This window comes from Pundamilia nyererei, unplaced genomic scaffold (assembly GCF_000239375.1).
Source record: "Pundamilia nyererei isolate P.nyererei 1_Seehausen unplaced genomic scaffold, PunNye1.0 scaffold00649, whole genome shotgun sequence".
Lineage (NCBI taxonomy): Eukaryota > Metazoa > Chordata > Actinopteri > Cichliformes > Cichlidae > Pundamilia > Pundamilia nyererei.
This window is the reverse complement of record NW_005188050.1, coordinates 90,885-102,215: the sequence shown is the minus strand read 5'-3', so window position 1 is coordinate 102,215 and position 11,331 is coordinate 90,885. Positions and strand designations below refer to the sequence as shown.

The following is an 11,331-nucleotide window of genomic DNA, read 5'->3' as shown; positions in this document are numbered from 1 at the left end:
GCGAGTGGCTCCAGCAGATCCCGGGAATAACATCGGAGATCTCTGTCCAGAAGAGCGCAGTCCTGGGAACAGCTAAGATACTGCGCAGAACCCTCAAGCTCCCAGGCCTCTGGTAGAGGACCCGAGCTTGAAGGATAAACCGCCCACAGGGGCGTGCTGGGTTTTTTTTAAAATTTTTTATGTGTGTATATATATGTATATATGCTTAAATAGGGGAGGCATGATTAAATAGTGGTTACTAGCTGCCGACTCTCGACCATCCCCCTGGCACTGCCCCCTATGCCCATTATCCCATTCCCCCTTCTGGAGCCAAGCCACAAACAACACAAACCTGCTACAACACTGCCTGATCTAAAACCAGTTTTGGACTGGATCTAGAGTATGCTCCTTCTCACCATATCTCTCAGGCTGATTACCAGTGACAATGCCTATCCATTGGTCTAAAAACATTTATTTTTCTATTGTGCATTTATTAAAATTCACACAAGAACTTTCTGTACAGAGAATCATGATCTTTTAGCCATTAATTATTTAACCACAACTCCATAACTACTCCTGCCACACACCTACACCTGCAGCTATGGCAGCATTAATGATTAAGATTTTAGCAATATAGGCAATAAAAGGCACACACTCATATGAAGTCATATGAAAGGAAAGCCATTTTTTAAAGGTCTTTTTAATTAAACTCAGGAATGCACAGCTATGGATCTCTCTATGTGGGGCAGTCTGCACACAGAGAAGTGAGGCACAACTCATAATTCAAAGTATAAATGAGACACATGAAAATAGCGAATATTTGTGATTGGTTATCAACGGGGAGAGCTTGTGGTTTAGACTTAGTGCTTTCTGATTTATTCTCCCTGTGAGCCTTCCACATGGCAATGGTTTCTGTCCTCTAATCAGGGGTCTTCTGTTCTGTGTGAGAAAACTCTCAGCTCTAACTGATACCTCAAAGTTTATATGTTCTGTTACACTATCAGCAGTACAGGAACACCATCTTATACCTCAACACATGGCCAAGGCAGCCTCTTAACACTATCTGAAACACTCGTATCTTTTCCTTCTCAGTTAACCCTACACACCATGGGATCAGTCCTTGTATCCTTCAACTGAGGAGTGTATCAACTCTATTATGAGCATACATTGTAATTAATATTAAAAAGATCCTTTGACTGATCCGTCCAGCATTCCCATCCAGGTGTGATACTCAGCCTGGGGCCTTTCTCTCTTAAACCCTTTCAGACAGTAAACATTTCTGTCATCCTCCTGATAGCCTTGGGACCTAGGCTGATGGCCTAGAGTACATCAAGTGCATCACTGCACACTCTGGTGGATACACCAGGCATTACCACATTACTACCACTAAGGGGCGTTACAACTCATGGTTCCATCATTCATATCACAGGCAGGAGATATCTTTATGGCCACCCATCAGCCTGCAATTGGTCCGCCATCACAGTGCTGTCACTGATAAAGCGGTGATTTTCCGTGGCCTTATCTGTAACTCCTCAATGAGCAGTTGTGCCCTCTGCAGTTTGTAGATACAAGTGAAAAAGCTTACAGCACTTGGTATGGTCTCTAATACAAGTACTACTTTATTATTAATGCAAAATAATACATTACTTCATAATAGCTCATACTGTAAGTCAGGCAATATACTCTTTCTGTCACGGTCGGACGGTCTTCCCGGACGACCTGCTTGTTTGTTTGTGATGTGTGTGTGTATGCCCTCCTCTCTTTCTCTCTCCCTCCCTACTCTGCGGGTCTGGCTGCCGAGGAACGGCGTCTCCGAGAGAGTGAGAAAGGCCGATCTCTGACCCGGAAGTGTAATCTTCGGCTCCATCTGCCGTTAATCTTTCCTCACTAGACGGAGGTATTTAACGATGTGTCCAGACGGCAGTCGACGCTGGATTGTACTCGGAGCTCGGTAGCTAAGTGTGCGCGTGATCTTGTCACCCGCGTGGCCAGGCAAGCCTTCTCATCCATTGTTGTGTTTGCTCGACTTTCAGATTGGAGAAGTACGGGACGGAGGAGTGGAGTAAAGGATTCACTGGTGTTTTCGGGAGGAGGAGCTCACACGGAAGGAGCGCACACAGACCTCACGGGAAAACTCACCTTCACCACTTCCGGGAACTGAGAAAAAGGACAATTATTGGAGATATTGATGTTTAAGGACTATCTTTCACGCACTGTAAATAAACGCACTGTCTGCTTCAACCCGGTGCTCCGCGCTTGAGTCCATACCTTCCATCAGCCGTGACACTTTCTACATTCTTTGTTCCAATTTTGCTGCCCTCGATCTTCCTCCAAGTTCAGCTCTGTACAACAATATATCTGCTTGCTCTGCTCCTCTCAGTCATCTACACTAGCTCCAAGGCCACTCCCTCATTCAGGTGCATTCATTTACTTTGACGTTCTGATTTCTTTCCTCCATGTCTCTCTTTGACTGCTTGCAAATCTAAAAGTTTGCGGATTCCCATATGGAAGAGAAATAGAAAATACATATAAAGACTTGCATAAGATGCGGCCTACTTCATATAGTGAATCATATAAGGCTTACATGATTTACTCATGAAAGTGGCCACTTTCTCATTACTTTCATACATTGTTTTAGTAAGTATCCAAAACATACAAGTTTCATTATATAATTTTTCAAAGGATCTTATATCTGTTTTCACTCTTGTATACTTTTCAAACAAGTTTCACACAGACAGATACAAACTTTATCAGATTTATAGACATCTTTTCCATATGGGTTATATCTATCAAGAAGCAGTGGTATGTGTGAGATTTGGACCCAAAAGTACACTCAATACATGTTGAACGATTTACAAGATTTATTTACAAAATGTGAACTCAAAAACTAGAATATGACTTAAAATGTTAATGGGATGTTAACTGTCTTAGATATATTAATGTCTCAGTGAAGAGCTGTCTCTTAGCTACAACGTTGTGATTAAGTGTTAAACTAAGCATGATAAAACTATACACAGACATAGAAAATGTTTTTGTGTGAGCAAAGAAAGTTGTTCTAGGAAGCCAACATATTTTCTTTGTTGACAGTCACATCTCTGTAGCAGTGCTTTTGTGGTTTTTGTGTATATGTCATATCTGTGCTCAAAGTAGAGTTGTGAAGTGAACAGGAAGTGTGGCTGCTACGCTGTTGCTGTATTTGTACTGATGTCACTGATGATAAGGCAGTACTGTAAGGAGTGTGGTATAATAGGGCCGACATAGAAATTTATTCATTTATCCTTTTGTTGTTGTGGCTCTTTTTGTCGTTCGCTTTTTGGTTGATCCTCAGCTGCATTTACCACTTTGCTTTTGCTTGATTGTAATGGAACTTAAGTAGGTCCCTCTGACCCGCTGGCAGAGCAAAGCTCCTTTCCTTCATCTCTCCTCCTCTAGATACTAATGTTCAACAGGAGGCAAAAAGGTAAATCTGGTGTTTAGAGGCAAGTAGTGAGGTATTCATCCCATTCAGCCAGAGGCTTCATCACCTGTATGTGTCAGTTGTCTCTAACCATTGATCCTCTAAGGTGGACAGTGAGTCGAGTCTTTGAGTTATCAATTATGGTTTTAGCTACCGTAACTGGATAGTGCAAGTCTCTAATTCACACCTGTATTGATGTGATCATTCGATTTTGAGATCCACTGAAATCATCCAACAATGGAGATGTCACAGTCTGGCTGGGCCAGCCTGTATGTGTTTGCAAAAGAGGGCTCAAACGCAGACCAAAAACTGAACGTGGCGTGGATTTAACAAAAAACAAGCCGTTTATTGAGGCTAGCAAAGAGGGTACAAACAAAAGGGCATTGGTGAAACTAAACAATAACCTAAACTGGGTGAACTAAAACTAAACATGAAAAAACCTTAAACATGGTGAACTGACATAGATTCCTGAAGTTGTGACATGGATGCGCAGACGACCTGACAGAGAATGACTGAAAGCACACGGACTAAATACACACAGGAGGATAATGAGGGAAGTGGGCGACCGTGGCTCAGGGGGTTGGGAATCGCATCTGTAACCAGAAGGTCGCCGGTTCGATCCCTGGGCTCTCTGTCCTGGTCGTTGTGTCCTTGGGCAAGACACTTTACCCTACTGCCTACTGGTGTTGGCCAGAGGGGCCGATGGTGCGATATGGCAGCCTCGCTTCTGTCAGTCTGCCCCAGGGCAGCTGTGGCTACAACTGTAGCTTGCTCCACCAGTGTATGAATGTGAGAGTGAATGAATAGTGGTATTGTAAAGCGCTTTGGGTGCCTTGAAAAGCGCTATATAAATCCAATCCATTATAAGTGGGAACACATGGAGAAACAGCTGACACATGAACATAACGACGTCACAGTGGAAGAGTAAAACTAAACACGATGAACACAGGAACACCAGACCTCTTCAAAATAAAACAGGAAACAACCTAAACTTGAAAACGTAAGACACAGACATGAAACACATGAAGAGCAGGGGAGCCTTAACATGGGTTGGAAACACAAGGGGGAACTAATAAGCAAATGAACCTAGGAGACCTAATGAGCTTAACATACTATAAACATCAAAATGAACTAAAACTCAAAACACTGGGTCATAAGACCAGGATCGTGACAGGTGATGAATAAAAAGTTCTTTTTGATTCAGTGTTTGATATCATTTCATTTGTTTAGCCTTTGTTTAGACATCAGTCTTTTGGTGGGTTTTTATTTTTGTTTGTTTGTTTGTTCAATTTTTTTTTACCAAACTGGGAGCATCTAATGATGTGCCAAATAAAGTGGCAAAGATATCTTCATTATTTTATGTGTTATTTGGATAAGGATGTCAATTTGGTTCATAATTGTCACAGATCAAGGTCAGATCCAATTTTATGACCAATTAAAATTTTCACACACTTTTTTCTGCTGCTACAGAGGTGAAGCTCGTGTGACATTTATTGTGGGAGTATGGAAATTTTGCATACACATCACATACTTTCTAATAATGTTCCCCTAACTATTAACCAACTTCAGAAAATTTCACTCATTATCTAGTGTTGCAGACGATCAACTGTGCCTGAACCACTGCAGGTTAAGCAACTGACCACTCAGCAGTCAGGTGAAGAAATGTGGTAAACTGGAAAACAGCGAACCTGTACAGCTCGAGGAAACTCACTATCCAGGTTTTCCAAGTTTTTGCTGCTGCAAACAACCTTTTCTGTTTCTTTCTTTCTCTTTCTCTGAGGATATAGTACAGAACTCCGAATGATATCTTCTTCCATGATGATTTATCCTCAAAAAATGGTTTTCAGTCTCCCTAACTGAAACTGGACAACATGTGAAGTCTGAATGCAAAGACAGCTCGCAAGATCTCGTCTCTGTAGACAGACTCACACGTGCCATGCTGATCTGTCATGTGGCTCATTTCTCTTTGTTGTTTCAGGTGATGTTGGCAGATGTAGTTAACAAATCTTTTTTGATAGATACATTGGGTAAAAATATAAGGATTATTCTTATTTAATCATTTAAATCTTATTTAAATACAAATAATTCTGATGTACTTTGCACTGAGTTTATATCTCATATGTGTTTTGCCTCTGGTGTCTCTTTGAGGTGTAACATTCACTTGTAAATAAACGGGACTTCTCACAATTGCAGTTCACACCTTTGTGACTTTTTCTGCAGCACATACATTGTTAGGGTGTGGTGTTCACACCATGAATAAAGCCTCATCCACAGTGTGATGTGTGGACAGCACGCCTTTGCTCAGAGTCATATTATGAATCTGTTCACATGCAGGGTTTATGTCGTGTGAGCAATGGCCTCATGTTGATTTACTTATAGAAACATAATAAATAAATGTCATCAATAAAAGAAATACCATTTCCTAGATGGCAGCAGTATGAACCCCAGTGAGTGGGGTTAGCAGCAACACGAATCAAGTCAGATCCTACTGGACCTCCTGTAGTCTACTATGACCTTCATCCACTTTAACCCCACAAATTTGTGACAAAGATGTTGTTATGATCTCTCTCTCCAGCTGTGTGTCCTCCCAGTTAGTTTGGTTTGGAGTTCCTCACAGTTTAGATTTTTTATGTTGTAACTTAGCAATATTTTTGTAACTTAGTTTCACGTTTGGTTCCTCGGTCTTACCTGATTCACACATATGGCAGAAACAGGAAATGTGTTTGCAAAGCTGTTGCTATCTGCACGAATTCTACTTGGTGTAACACAAAAAGGGACGTCACAGAGAAATCAGGGTTTGTTGTGCTTTTGTCCTCTTTGCTGATTTTCTTGTGTCCTTTTTGGATTTTCGATAGTCTGCTGCACACAGGTGAGTAGGTAAGCAGGGCCTGTCACCTGTCTTCTTTTACTCCTCCTGGCATCACCAAATGCCCACCTAAGCCATGATAGTGTTGATGTGTGTTAGAATTTGGGGTCCATCAAAATCAGCATCTTGGTTTTGTGTCTTTTTGAGGGTTAGACAAACAATTAGACTTGGGGCCATATTTACTAAACTGCTCAATCTATGTCTCTCGTATTGTCAAAGCTCATGCAGCTGAATTTTGTAGGTTCACCAGTAAAACGGGTGTTAGAGCACAGCTCATGCGATCACATTGAAAACAGTGTGTGCTGTTCATGGTCCTAAAATTGTTTGATCAGCATCTATCAGAAACTTCAAAGCAAATGAAAACATCAAAATGAAAAAGGAGCTGCGATGTCTTGTGCCTGACTTCCAGTCAAGTCTTCATCATTTTCAGGATAAGATCCAAAGTTGGTGTTGTCATCCCTTTATTTTTGTGCATACACTTCCTGTTTGTTTGATTTTTGTTTTTTGTATATTTACTTTTGGCTAAACCGTTGCTTTTATTGCTATGGTTAAAATATCATTGTTTTCTGTCCACAGCCATGTCATTTGTCTATGTCTTTGAAGATGATTTCTTTTGGAAGAATTATTCCTATGATTACAACGAATCCAGAGAATCATTCTCTCCAGATCCAGATACCTTAGAATGTGGATATGAACCTTTGGAACCTACAGCAGTTGTGATCCTGTGCGTCATCTTCACAGTCATCTCTGTATTGGCCATATTCGGAAACCTGCTGGTAGGATGGGTGATCAGAACCAGCCAAGAAATTTTGGCTCCATCAGATGTGTACCTGTTCCAACTGACCATAGCAGATGGACTGCTGGCTTTAACGCTTCAGTTCTGTGTTGCAGCACTAACTCGAGGATGGCTCTTAGGAGACTTCCTTTGCCAACTCCTCCACATCGTCATGGATGCGAACTTCTACACCAGCATCATCTTCCTCACCTGCATTAGCATCGATCGTTACCTTGTGATTGTGGGCGCCAGGGAGACACTGAAGAGTCACCAAAAGATGTGCAGCAGGATCCTCTGCACAGTGGTGTGGGTTCTCGGTTGTGCCCTTGCTCTGTCTACTCTTTCCATTCGCTTTGACATCTCTACCGCATGGAGGCTCGCGATTCAGGGGTTCATTCGTGTTTTTGGCTTTTTTGTCCCTGCGATTGTCATGATCTCCTGCTACAGCATCACTGTTTCACAGCTGCTGCTCACTCACGGTTTCCAGAAGCACCGAGCCATGCGGGTGATCGTAACCATCGTGGTTGCCTTTCTGCTCCTCTGGACACCATACCAGATAACCATGGTGATAGACATACTGCTGAGGGCTGATTTGGTACAGCATGACTGTGATACCAGGAGGTTGTTAAACACAGCCTTGGTTGCAACCCACTGCCTGGCTCTGCTGCACAGCTGCATCAACCCATTCCTCTATGTCGCTGCAGAAGAAAAACTCAGGAAGAAGATGAAGCTGCTTTTTTAGAGAAAAGACAGACGGGCAAGTATGTGACGCTCAAAATTCAGGAGGTCAACATGTCAGTAGATTGATCTGAAGGTCATAGTGATAATAATGCTATTTAAACTATGTTTCTTACTGCTGTTGTTTGTACTGATGACAAATAGCAAATATTGGGAATGATTATATGAAGTCTCTCAATATTTCACACTTGACCTCTGACCTCACTTTTACATTTCACATCAGTCTTTCTTTCAAGTTGACCCCAAAATCTGTTATTTTTACCACACTTTAAATTTTAAAGTATGTGTAAAAAGCAGAAAAACAACGAAATGGACATACACAAAATACAACGCTACCGCCTTAAAAGTAAATGTTGCCCAGGGACTGAGCTGCCTTGGCTTAAGTTTGGGCTCCCTGAGTGCTTCTTGCTTATTACTGTCATCATCACTAGTTGTAGTTGTACAAACTATCCAGCAGATGGCAATGAAGACCAAGAAGTTGTATAGACAAATACGTGACATTAAAAAAATTGAGAAAAAACAAGATTTAAGTGTTTATCATGCAGAATTTTCAGAAACAAATAAGTCATTCGCACACTCACACGCAGTCAACTTCCCGATAAACTTTGTTACTAGCCATTGGCTCTGTTGAACCCGGCAGAGTCCCAAATGATCATTATTTGAACTTAAAGACTTGACACGTGACCTAAATGTGTTTTCAGGCAGAGGATGAACAGAGGTGCTGCATAAAGGGTCACTGTGTGATAAATCATCACACCAAGTCAATTTACTTAAATGCAGAGCTGATAATGAGCACAGCAAAGTGTACTTAAATAATTAAATAATTTTGTGAGTTAAATTCTTCATTGACTTTAGTTTTGTTTGTTTTTCCGATTCAATGCACACTGTTAGAAAATACTTGTAACAGGCTCTGCAGGCATTTGTTGTCAATTTTAAAGCGACGTTGATAAAATGTTGTATTAATAATTTTGATGTGTGTTTTTTCTGTTTTGTTTTTGGTATATTAATTAAAGGTTCATTTAATTAACATGTTATAGAGCAAGTTATTACATATTAAATCTAAAACCGTACCCAGACATAGAAAATGGTGTCAGTAGAGAAAGTAGTTCTAGGAAGTAAGTGCATCGCTTTTGGTTATATGCCATGTATGGGCTTAGAGTAGAGAAGTGAAGCGGACATGAAATGTGGGCGTTAAATCATCGTTGTGTCTTTGATTTTCTTTGTTCTTTTCTTTCTGAGTAATCCAGATCAGTCTTTAGATCTGTTATATTTTGCCATTTTGATTTTGCAACTGTTTATTTGTGTATAACCTCTGTCTTTGTGTGTAATAAAATGAAGTAGGTCTATTGAAAGAAGTGGTATCGTTTCTGTTTCTGTGAATTCTGATATTTCTGCATTGACTGGTCTGTACATGAGCTCCAAGTCAACAGTACGTCCATCCTGTCGTGACCAAATGGCCCCAAAGTCACGTCTGTATTTGTGGTTTTATGGTCTTTATGGGAATCTTAAAGGTAGTCTGAAAAAATGCATTTAAGAAAGCTTTTAAATTATTTAGACACCTTTACTCTGAGTCATTTTACGAGTACAGCATGAATGCAAACAATATATTCAATAAAAGTATGGGTTTAATGTACACGTACAAGCTACATGTTCAAGATCCACAAAGTTTATTTTCCAGAGCAATGTCATGGAATCCTTTTTATTCAGGAAAGTGATCGTGATTTTTTATTTTACTTTCCCCCCCAGCAAATCACCGGGCTTCAGTGTACCTATTTGCTGCTGCTGGGCTCTTATGTAGTTACAATGAATTAAATGAATAATAAATTAAATTTTATGTTCTTTATAGAATTTAATGTAATGTCTCTGGCTGGAGTAGCCAGCACTCATAGAGATCATTAAACACCCGTTTTTAACTAGCCTGAAGGAGAACTCAAGGCTTAACACTGATAATAACTGATAGCTGCCCTGATATCGGTTATCGCTATATGAGGTTTTAGGTTTTGTCGAGCCAACTGCCTCAAAGGAAGCCGGGCTGTGTTGAACTTCCTTCACAGTAGAAATATAACATAGAAAATAATGCAGCTTCCAAATTTTGGGGGAGGTGCATAAAAACTCACATCTAATGTAAACACAGAAATAGTAAAACATGAGCAACGATTAAGGATCAAAGTTGAAAGGAATTAAACATCATGTTATGTTGATTATGTTGAGATTGGCTGTTATGATGTAATGCAATGAGGTGTTATTACTGACAGCCTGTTGATGCTGATTTATCTGTCAAAGTATTATTGTATAGTTTGTGTTGTTTATGTTGTTATTAATGTCCATATAGAACATGTATAATGTCTATATGTAAATCGTAATAGTAATTCATATTTTTATACTTGTGCTTGTTTCATATCCTCTTCTGGTTGAGGATTACAATGACACCCTCTCTCGTCTCCAATTGGACCTTATTGCTGAGATGGTATTTAAACCGCCTTTAAGATAAAGTAGTACCATAATAACTGTAACAATCAGTTTCTTTTGTCCCAGGACAGTCTGCTTATAACTCAATCACTTTATTTTCATATTTTTAAGAACTAAATGATTACATTTGACTCCTAAACTAAAACTGCTTGCAAGGCAAACACATATCCAGTCATTAGTTTTGTTTTTTAAACCCCAATACATAAGTGGATCAAGTATAGTGCTGCTGAAGAAAAACATTTCATTACTTCTGGAAAATTGATTTGTTTCCAAACCGTTCTGTTGCTGACTGACCAGGAAAAGTGGTGCTGAGAAGTGGCAAAAAGCAGGACTGATATATTGTTGTTTGACCCATAGAGAGTATAAAACACAGACATAGTTACAGTAATATCTCCCACTGGATTGGGACTCCACATTTTAAACTCTGAATTGTGGCGTTTTGGTCATCACTGTGTCATGTGGTATTTTTTGAAGCCATAAGTTGCCTCATATCGATGAAAGGCTCGAGATGAAAGCAGCAAGCTCTATTCATAAACTGTATCAGTGAAACATACAGAGACTCATATATATTTGTTTTAAGTAATCGTCTAAATACTAGAATTTCAGTCCTGAGATGGTCTGTAAAACACAGATATTAGTAATATTAGCTTGATGAATTCAGGGTTTGTTTGGTATCCTGGATGTTCAGGTTTTTTAGTGATGATTTACGGAAGAAAAGTTGCATTTCCAGTAAACTATCAAGGGTCACGTGGGATGGGTGGGTGATCAGAAGTTACATAATATGAAAGGTCTAATTTTTATCAACAGTTTGATGCCACCCCTCATCTTGTAGTGATGATTTTTTTCTGGGTAAAAAGAAAACAAAAAATGTGTTAAAACAATCTAATCAGTGGCTGAAATTACTGATGAGACAGAGGGTTCCAGATAGCTATTTTCACCTTTTTTCTAGGAAAAACACTGCAATTCTTAAAGCATCGCTGTAAATACAACTATTTATTGCCCACCAGTACAATAACACACACAGAAAGCTCTCGTGTTCATCAGCTT

General features: G+C 39.9%; 1 protein-coding gene across 1 annotated transcript; it reads left to right on the top strand.

Moving 5' to 3' along the window:
- The first annotated feature begins 6,880 nt into the window (after positions 1-6,880).
- Positions 6,881-8,050, top strand: LOC102199168 (C-X-C chemokine receptor type 2-like). The gene has a single exon (XM_005754776.1). It carries the CDS (start codon positions 6,881-6,883, stop codon positions 7,817-7,819), a length of 939 nt encoding a protein of 312 aa, XP_005754833.1. The 3' UTR covers positions 7,820-8,050.
- The last annotated feature ends 3,281 nt before the right edge of the window (positions 8,051-11,331 follow it).

Excerpts from the sequence above, each read along its gene's own strand:
- LOC102199168 (XM_005754776.1), top strand. The coding sequence starts at position 6,881 with ATGTCATTTGTCTATGTCTTTGAAGATGATTTCTTTTGGAAGAATTAT.